This window comes from Siniperca chuatsi, linkage group LG14 (assembly GCF_020085105.1).
Source record: "Siniperca chuatsi isolate FFG_IHB_CAS linkage group LG14, ASM2008510v1, whole genome shotgun sequence".
In the NCBI taxonomy this organism is placed as follows: domain Eukaryota; kingdom Metazoa; phylum Chordata; class Actinopteri; order Centrarchiformes; family Sinipercidae; genus Siniperca; species Siniperca chuatsi.
Window position 1 is genome coordinate 24,270,953 of NC_058055.1, and position 27,647 is coordinate 24,298,599.

At 37.9% G+C, this 27,647-nt stretch overlaps 1 protein-coding gene across 2 annotated transcripts; it reads right to left on the bottom strand.

Moving 5' to 3' along the window:
- Positions 1 to 5,466: 5,466 nt before the first annotated feature.
- castor2 (cytosolic arginine sensor for mTORC1 subunit 2) lies at positions 5,467 to 25,482 on the bottom strand. 2 transcript variants are annotated; one of them, XM_044221443.1, is made up of 9 exons: positions 25,248 to 25,482; positions 18,770 to 18,840; positions 16,948 to 17,141; positions 14,319 to 14,451; positions 12,833 to 12,956; positions 11,641 to 11,751; positions 10,362 to 10,444; positions 8,571 to 8,665; positions 5,467 to 8,151 (listed from the first exon to the last, which is right to left on the bottom strand). In XM_044221443.1, exons 1-9 carry the CDS (start codon positions 25,301 to 25,303, stop codon positions 8,089 to 8,091), a joined length of 930 nt encoding a protein of 309 aa, XP_044077378.1. In that variant the 5' UTR covers positions 25,304 to 25,482; the 3' UTR covers positions 5,467 to 8,088. The 2 variants fall into 2 exon arrangements, with proteins under 2 accessions (XP_044077378.1, XP_044077377.1); XM_044221442.1 differs by having other exon boundaries at positions 24,960 to 25,278.
- Between the last annotated feature and the right edge of the window lie 2,165 nt (positions 25,483 to 27,647).

Here is a 27,647-nt window from a genome sequence, read left to right on the forward strand (position 1 = left end):
GTAAATTTAAATGCATCACTTTGCTCCGTTTGATCGATTCACATTCTGTTGAGGTACAAGGTCGGCGGTGGGAAATCTCCACCCACAGACATGACAAATCAAAACTTAGCGAGTGAGATATAAACAGCAGTGAGTCAGCACTTCATCCAGACAAAGCCGGATAGCAACAACAACTACACATTTTCCTACATCACACATAAATCACAATGTACAGTTTACTGGTGTCACCTTACAGGATTTCTGGGAATTAGAACTGAAACTTTCCAGTAATTTTTCCCTGAAATATGGAGCCCAGTTGAACCAAATCACAGGCTGCAGGTGTTTCCAACTGCCGGTGTTTGTAACATCTACATTCATTAACCATGACAGTTCATTCTTGACCTTGGAAATAGTACTTTGACAAAATAGTCCCAAATCAAGGTTCCCTTACTAGCCTTTTCTGGAGCTTTGAACCACATCACGTGGTCTTCAACAGTGGATTGAATTTAACTTCTTGTCATGTCTGTGGGTGGAGATTTCCCACCGCCGACCTTGTAACTCAACAGAATATAAATCAATCAAATGGAGCAAAGTGATGCATTTCAATTTGCAGCGATGAGATGCTCTCCTGTTCGCAGCTCTGCTTGAGTTTTGACTTACTTTAATGGTAGTGAGGGGGAACTGAGACGTAAGCAGAGATGCAGAGAGTACTAGAGTATTTTATTCAAGTAAAAGTACAGTTACTTTAAAGATATTTTACTCAAGTACAAGTAAAATTACTTGTATTAAAATGTTACTGTTTCACATTTGTAAAAGGGGGAGTTTATATATTAAAGGTTCACAGTTCACCTCAAAATCAAAAATACTAATATTTCTTCTTACCTGTAGTGCTACACAATCAAAAATATGTATTTTTGATTTGGGGGTGAACTGTCCCTTTAAGCTACAAAAATGAGATGCATTAACATGTTAAGGTATACACAAGTGGAAAAACATCACAATGTTACCGGGTGTAAACCGCACCACAGAGCCCTTATGTCCAAACCAACAATAAATGAATTTTCTATAGACAGACATTTGCAGCCTGAGCATACAGCTGATTACAATGGTGGAATGTAGCAGAGCACATTTACTCAAGTACTATACTTAAGTACACTTTTTAGGTACTTTTACTTTACCTGAGTATTTCCATTTTATGTTACTTTGTACTTCTACTCTACTACATTTCAGAAGGAAATATTGTACTTTTTACACTACATTTATTTGACAGCTGGATTTAACTTGTGGCCCTTTGGAGGGGCCCGACCCCTAGGTTTGGAACCACAGGACTAAATTACCTAACTGTATATAAAGAACTAGCTCCACCTCGAGCACTTACAACAGTAAAATGCTGCTTACACACTGATGCATCAGTATTAATCTAATAATGTCATATATAATAATATATCTGTTACAGGGGCCAATTTTCTGAATGAGTACTTTTACTTTGATACTTTTACTTAAAGCAACTACAAGGAGTTTTTAACTGGTCATGAAACAGTCTCAGTTTAATACTGATGCCTCTATATGACCTACATAAGCAAACAAGACCATCAGCGAGAAGATTGACTATTTCGATATAATTATTCTTAATGCCTGTCACCGGACAAAATCAGACGATTTACGGCATGCAGCCCGGAAGACTCTATGTTTACGTTTTCCCATTTCACAGTGAGTAGTACGTTAGGCAGTTAAAGGAAGCAGGAGGAGTTTTTTCTATAGAGAATTTGATCTTTGACGTTATATTTTGTGGTTATGGCTGATACTGGAGCAGGATCAGCGAAGAGAAAAAGTGACAGTGACAGAGCACGGGCGAAAACACGAGTCAACCTTGGTCGGTCAGATGGAGAGGTTTGCGGGATTTGAAAGGATTCAAAACCAATCCCAAATTGGCCCTCATAGACAGGTATGTAATATGTCTATTTTATTTGGCTGTGCACAGTCCATGGTGGACATTACTGCAAAACAACTGGCTTATAGCGTAACATTTAATGTTGGCCTTGCTACTGAGCTATATCTTGCTGTTGGCTTATTATTATGAAGACATAACATTACGAGGGAATGTTGATAACTTTAGCTTTCTCAACCAAATTACTATTACCGAGCAACCAAATGTTAGTTGTAGGCTTACGTGTAACCTGGGTGTATGAATTGTACTTACTAAAACAAAGTTTACTTTGTTTCACCATCGTCATATTACAGTTATTAATCTTACGTAGCCACAAATAGATAAATTACCTCATCGCTATGCATCCTGCAAACAGCTGTATTTAAAAAAGAAAAATTGTATTAAAAATAAGTTGCACGCGCTATCCAGATCAAGATCTTTACGACACGAGGCGGTGGAAACACTACCACTTTTGTCCACAGGGGCCGCCAAAATCAACACAAAATGAAAGTTTCTTTTAGTTGTTTTACGTAAGATTTTGAATGAAGGACTTTTACTTCTCACAGAGTATTTTTACTTTGTTGTATTAGTACTTTTACTTAAATAAAGGATCTGAATACTTGTATAGTATGTGAAATTGTATTTAAGTATAGTACTTGATGAAATGTACTTAGTCACATTCCACCACTGGATGCAACCTTTATTTAAACCTATATTGAGGTACAATAATGCTAATCTTAACCACAACAAATTAAAAAACTCCAAAAAAGTATTTACACAAAAAGTAAGTACACAAAAAGACAACTTTGATAAAGTAATGAGAGTAAATGTAATTGGTTACTTCCACCCCTGGAGTTAAGCACAAGCATTTACTGACGAGTCAGTGAGCTGCAAAATTGAACTGAAGGAGATTATGTAAGGAGAAAGATGATCATGATAAGGGAAAACACTAACATTCCACGTCTACTCCTTTAACCCTGCTCTGCAGAGAGGGATTCTGCAGCTGGCGCAGCCCTCCTCCTCCCATTGTCTGTGTGCTGAAGTGAGCTGAAGCAGAGAAAAGGTGGCATGTGGAGGCACCTGCACAGGGATACAAGGACCTGGCTGTTCTCTGCTTTGTTTACTCAGGTCAAAAAATACAGACAACTGATATACCTGCAGTCTTCTCTGCTGTCGTCCATCTGCTGCAGGCGGAGGAGGAGTGGAGGAAGGGTATCACTCCAGCCAAAGTCCAGTGGTGTAGACACCGACAGAAGGGCAGGTTTTGTGTACTAAATGTGTTTTCTAATAAAGTTATGATTACAATTACATCATTACATGTGTAAAAATCCCACTAGTTACACCTCAAAATATGAAAGCGTTGGACAGAATGAGCGAGACGTTGATTTTGATTGATCTGGTTCAAGGTTTTGCTGTTATGAGCATTGCAGAAAAAGTCCAGATGGGCATGTGAGTGAGACTATATAACTTTTGAAAGAGGAAATGGCAAATGCTCTTTTACAAATGAAAAGTTAAACTCATAAGCAATAAAACACACCCTTGCTCAGTTTACTACACTCAGGCTACATCCTTGTTCTGGTATTACCAGTAGCTCATAGCTTATGATAGTTAATGATAGCAAACATTATATAGCTATTGCTCTGTCATCATAAAGTCAGTTATCTGACTATCTGAATTAGACTTTGGCACACGACGGCTTCTGTGCCCTGATTACTTCTTCGGTCTATGAGTTACATGCATCTAATACGCAACGCAGCCACTATGTGAGTTAAGGTTGACATTTTGTCCTCAGGATGAAGCCAGTTGAAAGCATTAAAGGTTAATCCTCTGGTGAGGCATGAATGTGCTCAGTAAACTTCACAGCAATCTGCCCGTTAGATTTTTATATTTTCTTTGTACGAGTGCAATTTTTTACTGAATGGTGGCTTTAGAGGAAAGATTAAGGCATCATCAAAAACGTTAGGAGACATCCTCTGGGGAACATCTGCAGAAAATGTAATGGAAATCCAGCGGTGGAAAGTAACTAAGTACATTTACTCAAGTACTGTACTTAAGTACAAATTCGAGCTACTTGTACTTTACTTGAGTATTTTATGCAGCTTTATACTTCTGCTCCACTACATCTCAGAGGGAAATATTGTACTTTTTACGTCACTAAATGTGTCTGACTTTAGTTACTAGTTACCTTTCAAAATAAGATTTTCCATCTCTTCCTGTCCAATGAAAACCATGTATCTCCAAATGTGTTGATTTTTTTAATTTTTATGATAAACTGAAGGATGAAGTGTTCCTTTATGGGCTGAGAAAATTCTCCTACTTCTTAAGCTAAATAAACTCTTTAAACCCCTCTTGGATTAGCTGCATCGCCACAAAGCTGAAAACGGGGCTGTTTTTCTGAGCACATTTTTTAGAGATACGTGGTTCTCACAGGACAGTGACGCTACAAACATATGATGATCTTATAGACCATGATGCATTGCTGTAGATTAAACTACCCAACAGTATATAAAGTACTTATAATTAGCATCTACAGCAGTAAAATGCAATATACACATTCATGCAGCAGTAATATTAATCCAGAAACATCAGATATAATAGTAAAACACTGACAGGGATCATTTTACTGCAGAATGAGTACTTTTACTTTTGATACTTTGATATGTAAATATTGCTGATAATACTTGCATACTTTAACTTAAGTAAGGTTTTGAATGCAGGACCTTTATTTGCAGTGGAGTATTTTCAGTGTGCTATTAGTACTTTTACTTAAGAAAAGGATCTGAATACTTCTTCCGCCTCTGTGGAAATCTGACTTTTTTATTACTTTTTGTGAAACCTGCTAAAGTGGAAATACGGACCACACAGTGGCACAAAAAGAAATATCAGTATTTACATTTTTCAGAATGCACCTGTATTTTTTAACCAATATTTCTCATGAAGAAAAAGATCAGTGCTATTTTGTAAATGCTTATTTTCAGGCTCGCGGCTCAGAGTGCATAACACCTCCGAGTGTTTTAAAGGTGTCTTTTTGCTCGAGGAAAACAAGCCCCTGTTGAATTGATGTGGTACTGATGTAACACACACATTGTCACAGAAAGTCTTGGCACCATCCCTGCTGCTCTTTGTGCTTGGCAGGCTATTATAAGCACAAGATAACATCCTTCACTTCTAGTTTGTGCTGTGCTTGTTTTTCAGTTTGTGCCCAAACCTTGTTAAACCCTGCTGCAAGTACTATTCTGTTCCCTTACCACGTATACAGAACTCCTCATTAGCTGACTATATTACTGTTCATGTAAAGACACTTGTATAGTAGACAATAGATCAAACTGAAGATTATATTTTGTCAATCTGGAGGGTATTATTTTCCAATTTTTATGTCAAAACACCCCAAAATTTGACTGAGAAATCTGCTTTACAGTTAATCTCCAGACTGGGGCAGAGATGTCACCAGTTTTATTGATTAAAGTACACATTGGGAGCAATTAGCAGTGAGAGGACAATCCCTGTTAAATAAAGACAGTAAAAAGGACACACTGGTGAAAACTGAACACGCAACAAGCTCCAAAAAAAAAAAAAAGGCTGTTTATTTTTTTCCACACAAGAAGCTCCAAATGAAAAGCTTTCAACTTTTTCTTTGCAATGGAATCAAAAGAAATTTCACCTTCTTCATGTTTTAACACTGATCAACACAGGGTTTCTCCTAATCACATCTGATCAGAAGAAAGGTTGTTGTTAGGTGCAAGGTGTTGTGGAAAACAAACAGAAAAGAAAAGAAGAAAAACATTATCACCAAATGCTTAAGACCAACAGAAATATCCCCACCTGGATAGGATCTTTCTAAAGTAAATATCCCTCCCCGTTTTCACATCAGTACAGCAGGCCTGTGTGCGTGGAACCTGCATTAAAGTGCAGACCGGGCAGGGGAGGGGCAGCTTCAAGACCTAAATGGACACCAGGGCTTCCCTGTGTGAACCTTAGCTTATGTTTAGCACACTTGCACTTCGTCATTATTCTAGTACACTGTCAAAGTGGCTCAGTAATTTATTACTACTGTTTCATCATTGCATTTTATCATCAGGTCTTACTGCAGGTTCACACTGTGAGCAACATGATCATCGAGTCATCGGACGTGACCAGAGTTGGATTGTGGCTGAAGTCTTTACTGTGGCCATTAACATCAAAGCTTTCATGTAGTGTAACTATTTCTTGATGAGAACTGTTTATTTCCCGGCAAGTGTTTGTGTAATTCTCCATAAAACCACAAAATGCCGATTTTTACTTTTCTGTTGTTTTTGGATTAAACAAATGATATACAATTTGTTAATTAGTGAAGTTTAGAGGAGTTGGTAGGCGTTATTCTTTTTTTAAATTTTAGACAGAGCCAGGCTAGCCGTTTCCAGTCTTTATGCTAAGCTAAGCTAACTGCCTTCTGGCTGCAGCTCCATACATTACGCACAGAGATGAGAGTGATATTGATCCTCTCAACTAACTCTCTGCAAGAAAGTGAATAAGCGTATTTCTCAAAATGTCAAATTATCCCTTTAAGCAAGCTCAACTCATATTACACTTATCTTCAGACTCACTGGATTCTTACATTAGTGGCAGCTAGTGGCAACGTGGAAAGATTGCTTGTCTAATATTGGGGTTGATGAAGTAGGGCTGCAACTAAAGGTTATTTAATTTGTCAATTGATCTATATGTATGAAAAAACTACTGCAAAGGGAAACCTTTTGGACTTCCAAATATGATGTCCGGGTCTGAATGAAGAAACAGATTATAGACCTTTACAATAAACAACATTTTGTATTTCACCTATTGATGGGACTGCATTGTAATGATATGAACTGTATGGTTATTATTTAACTTATATTTATTTCTTCATGATATTATCATTTTAATATTGCTGTACCAAATTTTGTGCCAATTCATCCAGAGATATTTCAGTGAAAACTTTGACCTGCTGGTGGCAAAAGATGAAAAGTCAGTGGATCACCAAAGTCAGTAGGATACATCCTCTGGGAACTTTTAATGTCTGTCCAAAAATAGCTTAAAAAGCTCTGACTGCCGAAAGGTATTCAACTTACAGTATAAAACTGAGAAAACATTTAAGAAGCCATATCGTGAAAATGTTTTTTTTTCTTGAAAAATGATTGAAATTATTAATCAAATATCAAAATTGTCATTAATTTACTTTCTCTAAATCAAATAATCTATTAACTAATCTGACCCTCAAGCGCAACTCTGAAGTAATTGATTAATGCCACATAAATTAAGCTTGCCAGCCAAAGAATCACTAAAAAAATATGTTTGTTTAAAACTTTGCACTACATAGATAAAATCTGCTAATTCTGAGTGACCCATCGACCATGTTGCTCACAGTGTGAATGCATATTACTTACACTAAAAGAGTCTTTGCTCATCAAGATCTTGGATTCAATTCACGTTTCACCAGAAACAAACATCTGAATTTAACTTCTAAGTCTGAGGGACTCCCAACAGTCAGATCATTGCTGCAATTAAAACATGTTCAACAGCCACTAAAAGCAAAAAACACACCATATTACTCAACCAGGCGCTCTGTCATCGCTGGCTGTCTCAAAAATTGTCTCCTTCAATTGCACACATGAATAGTATTTTGACAAAGGCATTGGTTTAGGCATTCAAACATCTTGGCACTGAGAAATGACCTGTGGAAAACAAAACAAACAAACAAACAAAAAAAAAAATCTATATATGGAGAACTTGATATACTGTATATATATTTCTTTCGTTTTTGAGAGTACATTCGTCATCCTTCCATGAGAGGAATTATGTAACTAATACAGTATGGTGCTCATGAGGGCCAGGGAGTGGGAAGAAGCAGCTTTAGAGAAGAAAAGAAACATATTCATTCTGGTAAACTAAAGCAACAACTACCAGAGCAGGCAGCGGAGGGCCTCGAGTGCCAAGGAAGGAAGGAGGGAGGGGTGGGGGTAAAGAAAATGACCCGAGTAACAAAGGCATCCCTAACACACTGTCACACTTCCCCCGTACGCCGCCCACACTTTGTGGTTGGATCCCTTCCTTTCAGAGGCGATCCACAGTTGTCCGCTAATAAGCTCTTGGCACTTTTTGGACATGATAAACGTTTGAACGAAATGACTTTGAAAACGGTCGCTTTCATCGTTTTCCTCCGGCTTCCTTCACTGTGCCGTGCTCTTGGTCCGCAGAGCTCCGATCACACTTTGGATGTTTTCTTCGGGAACCTGGAGAAGACACAAGGCTTTATAACCCTCCGACAGCAGCATATTATACTACTAACGATTTATCATCAATTAACCTGCCAATCATATTTTCACTTAACTGATTTATCGTTTTAGTCTATAAGACATCAGAAAACAATTAAAAAATTACCCAAAGTGATGTCATCAAATGTCTTAAATTGTCCGAACAACAATCCAAAATACAAAAATATAAAATTTATTATAATATAAGACAAGGAAAAGCAGCAAATTCTCACATTTGAGAACCTGGAATCATGAAATGTTTGGCATTTCTGCTTGAAAAACTATTAACAGGTTAGCAAAATAGTTATCAATGAACTTTCTGTCAATCGACTAATCGTTGCAGCTCTACAGCACATATACAGTATTTCATCAAAATGAACTGCATTGCGAGGTCTTACCAGGGCGTGGTCAAACTTGAAGGTACTAATGTAGTAAGCTGGAATGTCAGCCGTTGCCAGGGGTTCTGATATTTGAGCCACGATGCCGCACTCATCTGCAAAAAATTAATTTCGCTATATTACTGATTGATTTAGTTATTAGTTTGTACATCATCAGTTGAATGTGTACAGGCAGTACAGCAGAGGCTCCCAGCCTCTCCTGTGTGACGTACCTCCACAGCCCGATCAAATGACACCAGCCGTCATGTTTTAAATGTGTTCTTTTGAATTGATTTTCAACTGGACATTTGAGTTATTTAACACCATTAATTAAAATATTTGTTGTCATCTTGGAATTGTGGATGTTTAGATGTGATCTCTTTTCTTTCCTTCGGGAGGTTTGGTCAAGTTTGCATTCGTACTACTACCACTGGACCACTTGGAGTGGCAAAAGACGGACATTTTAACCATTTACCCATGAATTTAGTGATCTATTTTGACGTGCTAACTAGTTTGCACACAATCTTAATCGCAGCATGTGATGTTAAAGTCCCTGAAAACACATTTTCTCAATCAGATTCATACTATGAGCGATAGCATCCTACATGAACACACAGTTTAGTTGTTTCATTTGAGAGATTTCTGTCAGTGCTGTTTTGTCTGTGTTCTCGACACTGGTTTAAAAAAAGCTGATGTCACGTACTTCTATGCACCAACCAGGATTCAGGGATATTTTAATCAAAACGTGATGACTGTTGTGGGGCTGTTTGTGTAACTAGGCCACTGTCAATATGATAAAAAACACCCACACAGCGCCGATGGAGCAGATTTGGAGGATGGAGTTTTTGAGTGTTCTTTATAAACTCTTAATAAATTATACCTAAAGATGTTTTTCACAAACTTTTATTGTTGCTTATTTTGTCATGAATATTCAATGTTATAGAGAAAAATTTAAGATTTGAAACCAAGTTTTCAGGGGACTTTCAGGTGTTACAACTAACGCAGGTTGGTGCGAGCTGTGCTGGTAGTTTAGCAGTATTTATTGTACAATAAATACACCAGTTGTAATCCAAATTATAATTTCTGCTTTTTCAAACTAGATGAGCTAACTCCAGGATCTTTCCACGTACCCGCTGAGGTACACGTACTCCTGGTTGGGAATCACTGCAGTACAATATCCAACACAGGATCCACACTTATTAAACAAGTACAAGCTTTGAAACATTACATGCTATTAACATAAATAATGTGACATTTAAGATAATCCACCATGAAACCCTTTATGTGACAAACTAAAAACATCATTGTAACATGTTGAACATTGCAAAAAAAAAAAAAAAAAAAAAAAAAAAAAAAAAAAAAAGTAAGTTTTGGGTACAACATGAAATTATACACTAGTTTTCTGTATGTATTTACTGTATTAGCTGCTTGCTTAGATCAGACAGGCAGGCAGCACCAATCAACAACAGCTGAACAGATTAGTCGCCAGATACTTCCAGATTCAACACATCAACTCTGATCCTGACAGCTGAAAAAAGATGTTTAATTTGTTGCTAACTGCTGTTGAGAAGTGAAGTCATTGTAGGTGTGAAATTCTCTAAAAGTAGGTTGGTAAGAACCAACCAAGTATCAGAGACGAAGACATCATGCTCAGTTTGTGAGACTGGGCTGCAGCATCTGTACTACAGTCCTCATCAATAATTTGAGTATGTTTATTAAAACTTATACTATAGCATACACTGTGTTTGGAGCTGGGTTCTGATACTGTGGTAGTAGCCACGCCAAACTAGCCTTTTGGCAAATCCAACTCACCAAATCCTAAAGGTTGTCCCCCAATGCGAACCATTTTCCAAAGCTCACCAGAAGCACTGGTGAAGAGGACATTGTTTGGAAACCTTGAAGAGAACAAAGTACAAATAAATTAACAGATTAGAGGTCAATATATTTTATAAATTTAAATATAATAGTATATACAGTAAATATAATAGTTTGGTTGATGCGACAGAAGCACTGTTTCAGTTTTTGCAGTAAAAAATCACGTCAAAGTGATTTTTAAATTGATTGTGACTATCAGAAATGCTCCTTTAGCCTCAAAACCTCTGAGTGGGCTTGCCAGTGTACATGTTTGATTGACAGCTGAAATCTGACTGATTAATGCACAGACAGCGGGCGACATCATGTAACCAAAAATATAACATTGAAATTTCTCCCTTTTGGTTTCAGATTTTTTTAAAGGAGAACACAGGACATTTAACAGAGCAGATCTGCATGCTGCTGCAGAAATAAAGCATGCAATTTAATTAAATTCCTAAAGTTTTAAAATCATAAATTATCTATTTCTCATAGCCTTTTGGGAGTTTCTCACCTTCAAATGTTTCACCAAATAGTGCCTTACTCTACTTTGCACTTCTTTGTTTTGCTCTAGTTAACAAATGGCACAGGTAACAGATACCGTGTGGAGCTGCAGCAGACGAAGCTAACTATTAACCATTCAGATGAACATCAGCAGGTGAATTCTGTTACTGCTGTTCAACCCGCTGCACTGAGTAAGAGAGCCATTGTAAAGCGGAGTAAAATGGGTGACCTATTCCTTTAAGGCAACACATTAGGTTTTACATAAACATGGGGACAAGACTGACCTACAAAGTTTGGTCCAATTATTATTTTACCTCCACATGGCTTAAAGACATTACTGACCCATATAAGGGATACCTCATTTATGAATGGACAATCTCTGATCAGATGCTAATGTGGTGGGAATAGAGGAGCAACCACATGGGATCTGCAGCTGCTCAGGTTTCTTTATGGCCTTTCTGCTTAATTAGAGAGTATACTGTGAGAAAGTGGGGGACTCAGTGGAGAATAAATGAGTCAGACTGAAATCCACTGTGCCTTAAGTACATTTTATATGCCCAACTGCTCTGCTATTGCTTAGCAACAAACTAATCGCCCCCTCAAACAACAATCATAAATTTGTTCCCCCTGCATAAACATTATATTTATAACAACATCTTGAAAGAACAAGTGTGGTTAATTACACAGCAGCAATATAAATATGTTGTTGAGTCACAGATGTTTTCTGCTACTCAACCTTTGAGTTGTCTGTTCGTCCATGACCAGAGAGATGTAGCCCTCGATCAGGGAGAAGGAGAAGAAGCGGATGTGGCTGGAGTCCTCGCTGGATGCTCCAGGCTCCTTTGGCCTGGACAGAAAGGCAGAACACTCAATGTGGTCGAACTAGTGATGCAGAAATCACATTCTGGTAATCTCACACCAGGTGATCAGGCATGTCCAGTTAGGTTTTGCACGTTTTTCAACATGTAATGACAGAAATGTACTGTATTGTGTAGCAACACTGTACTTGTACACATACTTGTTTTATACAGGGGAGATAAAATAACGTAACTGAATAATGAACGAGACTAAGAATCATTCTTGGCACTGTGAGGCTGTACTTTGAGCTGAATGCTATCGTTTACATGCTTCCATACTCCCAATGGTAATGGTAACAGCTGGTATAATGTTTACCAGTGTCACGTCATGATGCCATGTCATCTTATTTTTAACATTTGCTAATTAGCACTCAACAGCAGAGGCTGATGGGAATGTATTTGCAGGTATTTGGCCATAAACTAAAGCATTCAACAAATTTTGACCTGTTGGTGGCGCTACATGAAAAGTCAGGGGATCACCAAAGTTATTACAATTGATCCTCAAGGGACCATGGATATCTGAATCAAATTTAATGTCAATCCATCCAATAGTTGTTAAAACATTTCACAGAAAACCAAAAATGTCAGCCACCAAAGTCATTAAGATTCATCCTCATTTCATGATGATACATCCCATATTTGACAAGTTTCTGTGTCGTGTGTCTGAGCCAAAGTGGTGGACCAACCAAATGACTTTGCCATTCCTAGAGTACCACTGCTAGCATAACTAAAAAAGGACTTTAAGTCAAGTAATGTAATTACAAATACTGTTAAACAACAAGCTTCCTTGACTGGCGTTTAGGAATTAAGTCAAAACTTAAAAACAAGCCAAGTAGAAGAAAAAATGCACATGAATCAATGGAATGTCTTCTGGTTTTGTTCCTCTAGGCTTAGGAGATTTTAAAGATCTCAGTTTACACAGGTATCATAGGTAACGTCCTAAAACACTAAATCCTTTAACTTTCAGGTCAGAGAACAGATTGCAAAAGATTGCAGATGCTAACAGATTCCAAACAACACAAAAGGCCTCTGTCAGTATCCGTATTTAAAATAAGACGAGCTGCTTCTTACCCTCCAGAGTAAAACATGACATCCATGAGCAGGGTGGCTACCGAGGGCAGTGTGTCTGGGTCCAGGCTGGTCACACAGAACATGTTGCTGGGACTAGATAAGGGGTGAATGATGGGACGGGGCACTGAAAAACAAAATGATCGAATACATGAGGGCTGAGAGGCAGCAATATAGCCGAGACGCAGCTTAATAAAAAGTCTTTGTGGCAATAATAAGCATTCTATCTCATCACATTTTTGAAAACTGCTAAGTCCGAGGTCAACAATGAACTTTCAAGCTAAACCTCCAAAACAACACGTACAAGAAGTCCTATAAGTGCTCCGAAAAATGTAAAGTTTGAATCTCTGCAGTTCCATGACAACTGAGCATACTCCACCTGCTGATGAAGATCGTCTCCCACTGTTGAAAGCTCCAGAAAAAGCTAGTAATTGACCTTGAGTTGAGATAGTTTTATCAAACTGCTGTTTCCAAGATCAAGAATGAACTTTCAAGCTCTACATACATAGTATATGTTATGAAACAATTTGGTTGAGCCCAATGTGATGAATACTTTGGCAGACTATATTATTTCAAACATAGTGTTAGTTTTGAAAGATATTTAAGATTACCACTGGAAATGTACAACAAAATTCCTGAATAAATGTGCTTTTCATTATTTTGCCAACAATAAACTGTGCAAAAGACAATGTGGATTTGTATTTTTACTCCACTACCTTTCAGAGGGAAATATTGTATTTTTTTTAACTCCTATACATTTATTTGATAACTTACTTTGCAGATTCAGACTATTAATACAAAATATAATCAACTAATAAATCATGATATATTATTTTATATTCCTGCAAGCTACCCAGTAATCAGGTGAACTCAGCCCCACCTTTACCATCTGCAACATTGAAGTGATGCTTACACATAATGCATCACTACTTATAATCAAATAATATAATTATTCTGAAATGGGCCATTCTGCATAGTGAGTACTTTTGGTAACATTTTGAATACATGACCTTTTCTTGTAACAGAGTAAGTAAAAGATAAGAGTACTTCTGCCACCACTGTTTAATATGTGAGTACTGTGTGTAAAAATGCATCCATATTTGGTCAAGTAGCAGGGACAGTAATGAAAGATGAATGCATTTTCACTTGATTGTCTTTCGAGGGACTTGATCAAGTCAAATGATTCCAGGAAGTATCATCCTCATATAATTGATGGAGTGTATTGATATTTTTTAAATTACGTTCTGTAAAATCTCTCAGAAAGCATTTTGATGTTAAGCAGATGTTGACGTGATGGCGGCAGCTTGCACCAGTGTTGAAAACTGTAGATATGTGTAGCGCAAAATGAGTCTGTTTTAATGTGCATCTTTATTATGATATATTATCAAAATGTTTAGACTCTTTGGGTTGCCACCTCCTTGGCATGTCACCATTCTTCAAAAGCTTGCTTGTAAACAAAAATACACCTATAAATGTTTTTTTCACCTACCAAGTTTTGGCTTTACAAAGCCATTGGTGACTCCCAGATTGTGAGCAGCAACAGTCTCTCCGTTGACCACCCGAAGCAAAGTGAATTCGGAAGACAGCGTGTGCATGACCATCGGCAGGTCTCGCTCTCGAACCTGAGGACAGATAAATTAATGAGGCGAGTGGAGAACAAATGTTAGACAAGACAGTGAAGAACATAACTCTCTTACATTTATTTCTGTTAATGACTTCCTACATTTCATAAAATAGCTTTCGATAATCTCTAGAAAATGGGCTTGGACTGTTTATATTCAGCATGTACAGGAGGACACATCTCAACACATCTTGTAGCTGCATTATGAGTTTTTTGTATGTGGAGAAAATACACGGCACGTGGATCTCTGCCTCTGAGGATAACAAGAGTACATGCAATACAATGCCAGCATCACTAGGGTCGGGCAAGTTTATTTGCATACCTTATACACCTTTCAAACACTGGGGCAATTCAAAATGGCAAAGAAAGTCATTAGAACTACATTTAAAAACATAATGAATAGGAAAATCATTTCAATTATAACATAACGAAATACAATACTAGACAAGAAACACAGTTTCAGTGCAATAATAAACATCCCCAAATTCATTCCAGGAAATAAAATTACTGAAGAGTGTTTAGCTTTGAAAGAGGCTAAAGTTGTGGTGCATTTAAGATCATCAGGAAGTGAAAATGTTTCTATATGATCATATCATCACAATAAATCGAGAGCCGAAAGCCTTTTGCATCATCTGGTCCTTGTATAACCGCGGTGTGAGCTGTGTCTTGTGTGCAAGTGGAAACTGAAGGTCAAAAGGTCACAAAAGACATTAAGATTTCAAGAGTTGCTGTAAATTGTTTCAACATAATATAACCTAGAATTTAGCCAAGATTTTTCTTTATTTATATTGAATATATTGATAGGACAATAAGCCTTCTTTTGTTGTCTCTAATACAAAGGTAGCTGGTGAAAGACAGAAAAGGATAAAGTACATTTGGGTGTAACAGAGTATTTCCTTACAGAGGGTGACAGCTATTACTTCAATTGAATTTGTGTGTGTGAGTAGCAGGTACAGTTGCTTTTGAGAAGCGGGTGTGTAGCTGTTCTGGGAAGCTTGACTCAGTCAGGATATACTTATGGCTCTGTCTAAATCAGTGCATTCAACATTTGGGTCAGGCTTTACCGCTTTATGTAACACAAAAGATCCTAACAGTAAAAAAAAAAACAAAAAACCCACATCTTAAGCTGGTCTGTCTTTTGGTCTGCTCAGAGATTCAGTAACGCAATCCAACACAGCGTGAGACAAAGACAGAGGGAGAAGATGGGTGGTGGTTGTGGGCGACAGGGTGAACGCAGCTGGTTTTTGGCTCTTTTTATCTGATATACCAATAATTAGGATTGCGGGTAGGAGCAGCCAGTGTTGAGACAGGAAACAGGCATGAGTATGATACCTGGAATTCAAGCAAGAGGCTGAGCTGCTGATCCCCTTTACGTAACAGATTATCAACATCGACACAGGTTTTTTTTTTCTTTCCATTTTCATAAACATGCCAGAGCTGCTCAGCAGACTTTGTTTTTCCACTGAAGCAAGGCAATAAAAAAAAAACACTCCCTGTGGCCAGAAAGGCTTTGGTATGAGAGAGGATTTCTTCCAAATCAAAGGAAGTGGGGCTGTGGAAGGTACACTATATCCAAGGTTATTGCTTTTCATGTCAGGCACTGTGTGGACGTAAACAATTGTGTTGCTAGTGGTTGTATAATAGACAAATAATGCAACTCCTAAAGCATGCTGTGAACCTGATCAATTACCGTCTCTTAAACATGATATGATCAGCTGTTCAAGTGCTCAGTGACCCGTGTGAAGTGACACAAGACAAGAAAACTTTATCGTCTGTTCTGATCAAATTTATCCAAGTTTGTATTGTATTGGTTATTGAATTGTTTGGTATTGTATTGTAATGTCTGGTTGTTTTTTTTAAATTCTATTTTTGTTGATTAACTTGATATATTTTGTTATTAAATCGAGTCGGGGATGAAAAAAATTAATACATTTCAAATCCCGCCTCATAAAATTGAAGGGTATGTCACTGTAGAGGAGATTCTTAAATCTCTTTCATGAAAAGATTTTCATGAAATCAAACCCCTGTTTTTGATAGTATTTTTAGTTGGCAATTTTTTCTGCAATGCATTTACATTCTGTAATTACCTCCCTATATAGTAATTTTCCCCATAGTTAGAGTCTGCCATTCCTGTGTGGGATTCAAATTACCTTCACACGCACAAGGGATTCACAGGAAACAACACATTTATGTACAGTAAGCCATGGACAGTGGAGAGGTGGATTATGCTGCAGCAGTTTCTATGGATGTTTTGATACTTGGGTGATGTTTTGATATTTTGGGTGGACTATAGCTTAAAAAACTCTGTGAGGTTTCATATTCAACCCCTAGCATGAGTTTAGTTGGATTAAGATCAGGTTCAACATGTGACGGACTGCTTGATGTTTTTCCCAGTCTACTGCCGACAATGTTGATGTTGTTTCAAAATGTAAAAAAAAAAACACAATCTCTTGAAATGGTACAAAAGTAGCACTGGAACGTTATTGTCCACACTCACCAGAATGAAGTCCGTCTGATACGTCGACAGCATGAAAACAGAGATGTTGTGGTCGGCCAGCGGTGCAATGACTGATTTAGCGATTTTGGTGACTCCGATGGGCTGCGAATTGGAGGCGTTGCCGCCCCCCGACACCACGTTAAGGGCCAACCATGTGGCATCAGCAACACTGATGTGCTCTGACTGGGGCAGCTCTGGGAATAGACAGAGACAGTCATGTCAAAAAGAGAGTAGTAGTTACAGTGAGCAATGAACATGAGGGTTTGTTCCTTATTTTTTTACATGTCCTGTTCCTGTTTTTCATCTTTTATGTGCATACTTTTTATTTAAAAAATGATGGAGTACTATTACCACTGCCTTTTTATTACTTGGAATTATGGGAAATACAATATTATTCACAGCCTCCACCCTCCACTCTTCTGTGTTATAGTCAGTGATAGAGGAGTGTATTACACCAGCTTTTCTGCCTGTCCTACTAAATTCCAGTCTAAACAGTGGTTCCTACCCCCGTTTGGGTTTCCATTTTGTATTTTTAAGTCTGCAGTTTCTCAGCATTTATAAGTTAGTTCATTACAAAAGCATGAACAATAAAACACATCCTCATCTTCAGCTCAGTTCAATCCACTCGGGGATTTTGCTGCTATAGACTTACTTGGTCTGGTTTTCTCCTATACTGTTAACACTACATTTTAACATTTGTCATTATGCAGTCACCTGTGGCTTTAACTGACAAATGATGTCCCGGGAATTCAGTGCAGACACATCACAGCGCTTAACGCCAAAGACGAAGATAAAATAACAAATCTCACAGGTTATGCTTTAAAACTCTGATCATAATGCTGATTAGGGCTGCAATGATCAGTCAACTAATCGATTAGTTGATCAAAATTAGTCGGCAACTATTTTAATTGCTGCAGTCGTTTTTCATGCAAAAATGCCAAATATTAGCTGGTTTCAGCTTCTCAAACATAGAATTTCCCTATTTTTGGAGTTTTTAACTGTTGACATCACTTTGGGCTCTGGGAGGTTGTTCACTACTTTTTGATGTTTCATAGACTGAACGATTAGCCGATTAATAAAAAAAGAATCAGCAGTTACATCAATAATAAAAATAATTGTTAGTTGCAGCCCTAATACTGATCTAACAGCATTGTAGTTAAGTGTACCAAAAGCCTTTATTATCACAACATCTTAGCTGAATTATTAGCCAAACTCGATTTCAATCTTGTTTAGTTAATCAGCAACCTTTAACATACAGTAGATTAAGCAGAATATTTAATAATATTGACCTAAGACTAACATTTACAGCATGTTTCCCTTAATAAGTTACTGTCAATGGACTGGACTGTATAATAATTCTCTGACATAATAATATTCACTTATTAAGATGCATATGGATGTATTCTGTCCACATAAAAAAGGTCAGAAAAATGTATTTTCAGTATTTTTTGGAAGTTTTCAAAAATGTCAAAAATCCTATCTAACATTTCTTGCTTGCGTTTCCTAGTTTAGTTCAACAAAAAACCGACACACTCAGAGCCAGTCACCAGTAGAAAATACCTGCACCAGTTATGCAACACATAGCATGTAGTCTCCAGGGTAACCAAGGAGAGTCACCCTGGAAAAGGGTGTGTAATGACATGGATTCACTCGATCAGCAGACACAAAACTTGGGAGTCCATAATGACAACGTGTGCTCAAACATTGGCAGCTGAAGCTACGTGGTGCTGGAGAGAATCAGAGATTACACAATGTGAGCTTTTCCTGCCGCCCGATCTATGGTTGCCACAGTGACTTTAAAGATCCACAAAGTGAGGCCCACCTTTAAAGCCTTCCTCATCGACAATTATGGTGTAGTCCTCTGGAGTCTCTGTCAAACTGAAAAACTTGCATCTGAATGGGAGAGACAGAAAAAGAGAGGACAGATCAAACAGTGGATACAGTATGTGAAAAGCGCCATGCTGGACAAAGCTTGACTGCATAAATAATCTAACAATTCCTGTCTCCTATAGCTCTGCTGCTCCCTGAAGCATTCATAACATACACATCAAACAGTCTGTTTGAAGAATTAAGGAGACAGTTTCATATGAAAAGATGCAACAATGAGACGTGCAGGGGCCAACACAAGACTACAACTATGCCTGTAAATGTCTTCTTTATCATTTGATATTGAATATGAGGCTCATAACCAAGCCATCAGTAAAGCACAGTGCTGCTCTGCTCCCAATATAAACCTCACCCACTGAGTGCTGTGAGAGGAATCTCAATGATCGAGGGGTGTCTAAAATCTATATCAAGATAAAAGATCAGATCCGTTGACTTTTACGCTAACGCCACCATGAGGTAGACATTTTTACTTTTTAGTGAAATATCTATCTATCTATCTATCTATATCTGTTTGATGGATTACCTTGAAATACAGATACCGAGTACAGATATTCGTGGTGCCCTCAGGGTGAATTGTAATGACTTTGGTGATCCCCTGATCTAACAGGTTGGTTTTCTTTACAAATGAGCATTACAGCCTCACACAGCTGGTAGCGTGTGAGTCTTTACCTTGTTTATACATCAGTGCATGTATTTCATGTCTCACTTCTGATATGTTTGTACTGTTTAATTGCAGTCTGAAAAGTTGAAGATACTGGGCTGTTAGCTGATTGGTTGGTTGAAGTTCTGGTTAGATATCACTGCTTATTTAGCTATAGTCAGTTTCTAAATATAAAAAAATATATATAATGTGCTGCTGTACAAGAACTTAATGCATTTCCACACATGCCAAAACTTCTGTTTACCCTTTAGTGTCATCTTATCAAATGTCCTTTTGTTAAAACCACCCTTTTCTTGAAATACTTTGTCACAATTATCTTTCTGTCAGAAATCCAAGTGTCAAGATTCAATGTATCAAACCGAAAATGTTCCAAGATGGTGAAGGATATTGGATATAAGGATATAAATTAGCTTGAAACCATGTCCAGCAGACTTTCTTAAGTAGAAACGAAAGCAGTGCACTGGAAAAACACCAAGCACAACGCTACTGAATGCTCGCACGTCATATTTGTCTGTAAGGTGTAAAAAACGACAGGGGAATAACAGAATACACTTAACAATGCTTTCTAAGGGAACGGCAGCATTTCCTCTTGGAATTAAATGAGCGGTCAAGTGTCACTTTGACTTGCAATGTGTTTTTGTGGAGCCAGGACATTGTCTTATTTTTGTCTTATGCCTTGGTTAATAAAACTCCTCTAATCATGATCATGTCATTATGAGCACTACTGACTTACTTTATTATATGACAGCGTTCCATCCAGATCAAATAGCAAATCACTGCACAGATTCAGTATATTACCCGTCACTGAGGGGGAGATCACTGAACACTTAGCCTGCATTACTCACATTCTGTGTGCATGCAAGGAACTTCACAGGGAGTCTTTAAATGAGTTTAGACTGTAAAGCATTGCAAACCACTCACAACCTCATCTGTGACAAACCCACAACACGTGTTTGTAAAAACTACCCTACCCTAGGGAACACATTAATAGAAATGTAGTTGATTTATTATTTGCACAAAATAATCCAAAAGTAAACAGTACGGCACCAATTCATTTATTTGGACAGTTTTTGATATAAGATATATTCAACTCGTTAACTTACAAGTGTTGTTAAAAGGAGGATATCTCAGTCTCCCCCATTTATATTTTGGGCTGGGTATTGGACCAAAATGTGTCGTGGCAGCAAAAAGTGTCAGAAGTTGGAATCAAATGCCAAATCAGATTCTGAAGCTTATTTACTCTTTGATGACATATTTCCTGATCTAATTTAGGAAACTTTTTAAACTTTAGACTGAAAGCAGAATTCTTCATCTAAAGCTGCATTCATTGATTTTTGTGGCTACTTGGAGGCAGCAGAACAAGCTGAAAAACACTGACATATGAGCACCTCCTAATGTTGCTATGGTGAACATGTTAGCAGCCAGTTGCCTATTTACACATCCATTAGACACACGGCAACATTAGCATTCATTTGGAGTCGTGCGTCTGGTCACCTGATGAATACAAGTCCAATATTCACTCTCCTTTTAGCTCTGGTTTGGTCTCCACCAACTCCTGAGAAAAACATCTGGCTCTTTAGCTGCTAAATGCTCCACTATGTTCACCAGCTAGTCGCTAACTTTGTCTGCCTGGTGTTTGGTGCTGGGCAGGTAGTGTACAGTGGGTTTATTAGAGCTTTTTTTCACCTGGAAACGACGTTGATAAGAGGGGACTTTTCTGGCTGGAAAACCAAAACAATGAGCCAAAACAGGCTAAAGAGCTCCAAAGTGGTGAGGGGAGCTGCAGAGTTGGGTGATAATTCTCTGTGGAACTGTCAATACAAGAGACACCTTTCACATTACACTTTTGTCATTTGATCCATTGTTTATATAAAAATATTGATTAGTGCAGATTAAACACTGATGCATTGAGCAGTTCGTTTTGTTAAATGCAAAAGAAATTGTTAAAACATGTTTCCTTAACTAAAGGTACTGAAAAAAGCCTGTATCGATATTTTTTTAAACGATACCCAGCCGGTATTTCTACTTTTTCAGCTCTGTGCAAGTCATGATATGTTTATTAATTTCCTTCATCTTGTGTGTTTTCTTAAACAAATAATAGTTCTATAGTTATAAATAATACAGTTTTGAATGCTTGCAAAAAGAGACAAGATGAGAGATTTGATGGTAAAAACTGCAAATGAACACCTAAGTTTTGGAGAGAGGAGGCACAAACAACACTACGATAAGGATGAATGTATGCTGTTGAAGGGGCTTATCAATGGGAGGAGGCACTAAGGTGTGCCAAGGTTGTTGCTTCAACAACATAAGGCAGAGGATGGGAGTGTAGAAAGAACAGGGAAAGGAAAACGCTAGAAATAGAGACTAGTTGCAAAACCAGTGTCATGTTCTGCAGTCAAATGATATGAACTTTTGTAATCATTAATGGATGGCTGCCATGACCACCCAAACAGCCAACCTCAAACACAGTGCACCACTTAAGAATTTGCACCAAATCTTGTGTCTAACTAACCCTGGAAGGTTTTGACAGAGCCCTTCAGGGTAGGACGAAATTCAGTCAGTCAAAGATGAGGAAACTTTCATTTATTTTTCTTACTTCACTGTCAATCCTCAGACATTTCCTACTGACTACAACAAAAATGAAGCCAGTGCAAACTGCAGTCTGAACTGATGCTCATATTCATAGTGCTTAACTGACCTGAACACCACAGACACCACATAAATAACAACACAGACAAGTCCAAGCTAAAGTTACAGGAAATAAAAGTAAATTGTTTACAAGTGCTGGTTTACTTGTTAACACCCAAACCCAGAAATGAAAAAGCACAAATGTTTCAACTATCTTGCATACCACCAATAGAGTGAGTGCATAATCACACACACAGACTGAACACAAATAGGCTGTCAATGCAGGTGGATGCAGTCAAAGACCAGTTCTTTGAATGTGGTCATTTCAGGTGGATGAAAATTAGACTCCTGTGAAAGAATCCATGTTTAGCAAAACCAATCACTTGTCTTTGCTACAAAATCAGCTGTTATCAACTTTACATGCAGGTCAAACAGGTTTAAAAATAGATTTCCTTGTCACATTTTCAAACTATCTTTGACATTCTCTTTGATTTTTATCACAGTATTCACAACAGATATCTGTGATAATGAGCCTGTAATAGCTTGTTTATGATTGACAGCATCAAAGCTACAGTAACATGCAGTGACAAACAAGTTGGTTGAAAGGCAAAACCAAACTTGTCATGTTTGTTTACTTCCTCACTGACATGACACAGTAAGTTCTGCATCTCCTATTTCAGAAACAAACAATGTGGTTTCAACAAATATTATTAATTGGCCAGGCCGATATATCAGCCGACTTTAGCTAATCGCAGATATGTTGCCATAGAGAAATGCTTAAAATATGTTCGAGGTGATTTAGAAATTATATAGTTTAGCCAGCAGAGAGTACCCACAAGTTTATTTTTCAACTGTAAAATGTCTCACTCAATACATATCTCACAATTCTTTAATAAGGAAATTTAATGGACCTTATATGATCCGTGTTATGTGTTTATGTGAAAAAATGACTATCGGCTGATATATAGTTATTGGGATTTTCAGACAGATATCAATATTGGGATTAGTTTCAAAAATCCAGTATCGGTCAAGCTATACTCTCTATAGAATTATGTTAATAAACATGTGGTCCAGTTCTAGTGTTATGAAGTCATGTTATCCCATCCGAAGAGATAGTCCACAGTTGTTGGAGGCAGTCCACCTTACCTAAAATAAAGACCATCTCCACTGACATCATGAAAAACTAACACACTTTTATGAAATACGGAATTAATCTTCAGGGGAAAAAGCAGAGGTACTATATTGAACAGTGAATTCCAGATACAATGTTTTTTTGGGAGTAGCTATTGTTAAGGTCATCATTTACTAAATTAATTAATTGTGGGAGGGCACGGGATGGACAGATTCCCATGTTTACGACTTGCGAGCGCTTGTCCGCCGGACAACTAGAGACAGTTGTATGATTGCGGAGTTGGCCGTGTGAGGGTTAAAATACTGAGAATAGACAATGTGGAAATATATTCATTAAGTTTGGGTTTAATTATCTTGAATGATGGACTTGATGGATGTGAGGCATTCATGTTTGTCAGGTTTCGGGCACTTCAGTATTATTAGGCGCCAAGTTGAATATATCAGAGCGTTCAGAGAAGTTTTCCAGTCTTAATTAAGACTTGGATGTTGACACAAACCCTATTCACAAGCCTGAAACTGGTAATTACAGCAACTCAGATATCACCTAAATGCAGCATTACCACCTCTGCTACACTATTTTCTGGGATAAATCCTGCAACATTCTTTGATGAGTGCAATGTCTGCATCAAACAAAATGCACAAGAGAAATTCTGCTTATGTTTGCAGTCAAGAGCAGATTATGGCCATGCAAAGTGATGTTATAGGCTGCTGTAACGACATGTAGCTCTGTAGCTTCTCTTACTGGACTTGTGCAATAGTCATGGCAGCTGCGGCTGGCTTTTCTCCACCAGCAAAACAAATCAGTTCACACTTCAAAAAGGTGGCAGGCATAGCTGGGACTGGGGAGGCAATCTTGACTACAAGAAATGCTAAAAGCTCCTTTAAAAAGCAACTAGATGATGTAATTTGACAAGAATAAAAAGATGACTTTGATTGCGAGGAGCACACATATTGGTAAGTTGCAGCCCTATTTAAGTAAAAGAGGGTAATTTTAATTACATCTCAGGTAATCAGTAATCTGAAGGGACTGTGTTTTATTAGTAACTTCTCCTCAGCATAGAGGGAGTTTTGATTACCAGCTGCCTGTTGTAAAATAGCCAGGGCAGACTCAGCCAGTGTGCCAGTTAAGTGAAGTAATTTGCTTAGGCTAATATTAAAAGACTGTGGGGGTAATAAAAACTGCACAGCAGAGCAGTGGCAAGTGTAAAGGCCTGTTGTCATGTCACTGCAAGGGCTATTTAATTAAAGTTTCCTCAGGCTGAATGGCTCACAGTGAATATCCACTTCATAGGGCAGGAAACACAGTTAATGTCCTCTACTGCTTGTTCAAGTTTGGTTGGTTATATTTTCCCCGAGAGAAGGAAAAACAGGCTGCACACACACACACACACACACACAAACACAGCTGTCGTCGACACGGCTACAGATGGCACAAAGCTACAAAATGACACTACAGAACAAGGATAGGCCTGGAAACTGGTGGCAGAGACCAAACACGCACTCGACTACAAGAACTGGCTACAGCAGAAATACCAGACCACTACCTTTTAACTTGAGCACACAAGTACATGCAGACCCCGGCATTAGTTTGCTGTAATGTGAACAACAGCAGTATCCTTACAGTAAACAGCACTGTGGAGCATGTGAAAAACATAAATGATACTGTGTCTTTTCATGCAGCTATCGCGTCTGGGAAGTTACGTACCTTGTTTTGGAGGCCAAGAAAGCGAGTTTTATTAATCCGTGAGTGCAAATCTGGATCCCCTCTTTTGCTATACTCGCCACTTTCAAGCTGTGCTCTAAAATGTGAAGCTCCATCTTTTACGTCTTCTCATTTGAGGAACGACTAAAAATGTAAAACCTAAACACTTTCAAGTAAGATGCATAAATAAATAAATAAATACACACATACGGCAGGCTATTAGGCGTATTAAATATAGAAAGAAAGCGCGAGACAGGGTGGAATAAAGAAAGCAAAGAGGTACAAACGGACCTGCTGTCAAACTTACAACGGAGCCGCTCACACTTCTGGTCGCAGGTTTTCAACATAAAAGTCTTCAGGGCAAGCTAGGGAGGGTACGTTGAAGGTACTTGTGGCCAGGGCCGTAGCTAGCTCCAGTTTGTGCCCCTCATGTTTTATCAATATATTCGAGTTACAGAGCTAAGCATCACTCGTAAAAAAAATAACATAGCCAGCAAACCCTGAAGGAAATACACGTATTTGCTGTCTGATGGACAGATAAAAACGCTAAACATGATGCTGCAGCTAACAGCTAGCTAGCCACAGCTATAGCTAGGAGCATTAACTTCCTGGAGTCTCCACTGGTTGCCTAGCAACTGCTCAGAGCCAAAAATTTTCTAACCCATAACCTCCCGTAAAACCACAAATTGCTGTTTTTACATGGACTAAACAAATTAGATATTCCGTGTTAATTAGTGACTTTTAGAGGTGCTTGTAGGTGGATTTTGTTACTGTTGGGCAGAGGCAGGCTAGCTGTTTCCCCTTGTTTCCAGTCTTTGTGCTAAGCTAAGCTAACCTGCTAGCTTATAGCCTTATGTTTGCTATACATATCAGAATGTGAAAGAGTGATATCGATCTTCTCATCTAACTCTCGCCAGAAAGTAAAAAAGCGTATTTCGAACTATTCCTTTAACAACACAACCATTACTCAGTTCCAGCTTCTCAGTTGTGAGGATATACACTGCTTTTCTCTGGTAAACTGAAAATCTTTGGGTATTTGACAGTTGATTGGACAAGACAAGCAATTTGAAGGTGTCACCTTGGGCTTTAGCAAATTGTGATGAATATTTTTCGGTATTTTCCCAGCATTTAATAGATCAGATGATTAATTGAGTAATTTTGAAATATGCACAATAGATATGATTTTTAACCCGTCTCCAAGTTATGACTCTGTTTTCTATCCAGCTAGTTGAAATCACAAATCTCCTGGCTTGTTTTGGACACGAGATAAATATAAATCAGTTATTTAGTATGAAAATATAAACTAATAGAAGAGACATCAATATAGACACATACTGAAACAGCATTTAGATCTTTATGTTGGGAAATCAAATGGTAACATTTTGTTTTATGGGTCAATCATTTTCTTATAATTTTTTACGTACTATGTAATTTCCTGGTACTAATAATAGGGAAAATAGAGATTAGTTCAGTTTAGTTGTTTCGTAGTTTATATGCAGTTGTTGATTTAAATAAATCTTGCATATGACATAATCGGCTAACTAAACAATTAAAACGGGAAAAATAATAAATAATTAAAACTAGCTAAAACCACAGCCCCCCTCATTCATTTGACCAATCGGGGTGCTTTTATTTTGAAGAAAAGGCGGAAGTGACTTTCTCACCGGCTTCCCGCACCTTGTCAGACCTGTTAAATGGAAGAGCAGAGGACCGCTGTTTGCTCTCCGACTGGATAGTTAGCAGCTGGTCGGACTGAAACAAACAACTTGCCATTCAAACGAAGGGGGCGGGTCTGCAGTGGAGCGGGGCACCATGGGAAATGTTGTTCTGTAGCGTATTTGTCTATAGGTTATGTCTACGCCATAGACCGTCTACACAATCTGTGCTACACATTGGATTTGAAATGAAACAAGGACTGTGAATGCTGACTTTCAGTTTAAATTTTAGAGTCTAAGTTTGGGTTTTTGGGCCTTTTGTAGCTTTATCCAGGACCAGAGTAGTTCAGGATTTTAAGATCTTGTTGATTACTTTTAAGGCTCTTCATGGCCTGGCTCCAGATTATATTTTAGACCTTGTAATCCCTTATGAACCTTCACGTAGTTTGAGATCTTCGGGCAGGGGTCTCCTGTCTGTTCCTGAGTCCAGGACGAAAACTAAGGGGGACAGAGCTTCTTTCCATCAGGGCCCCGAGGCTCTGGAACAACTCGCCCGAAGAAATTAGGTTGTCTGAGTCAGTGTCGTCGTTCAAGTCTCTTCTCAAAACACATTTTTATCTGAAAGCATATCCTGATTTTACCTGAACTGGCTGTTTATTTTACTGTTTATTTTATTGCTTTTGTGTATTTTATGTATTTTATTTCTTTATATCTCGTCATTCACTGTGGTATTTTATTTCTCTTGTTGTGAAGCACTTTGTACTTTGTTTTGATAAGTGCTCTACAAACAAAGTTTTATTATTATTATTATTTATCGTAGAACCACTCCAAAATTGAGGTGACCAAATTAGATTAGATAACATAACAACTTTATGTTGTGTTTACACTCACGCGTTTTGGCAGCACAAGAGAACCAAAGGCTAAAACTATTTGAGTAAAATACATTTTAAAAAAGAGTAAAAGACAAAGAAAGTGGAGAAAATATGTATACAGTACATTATATACACAACATTTCCTTAGACTATATAAATGAATT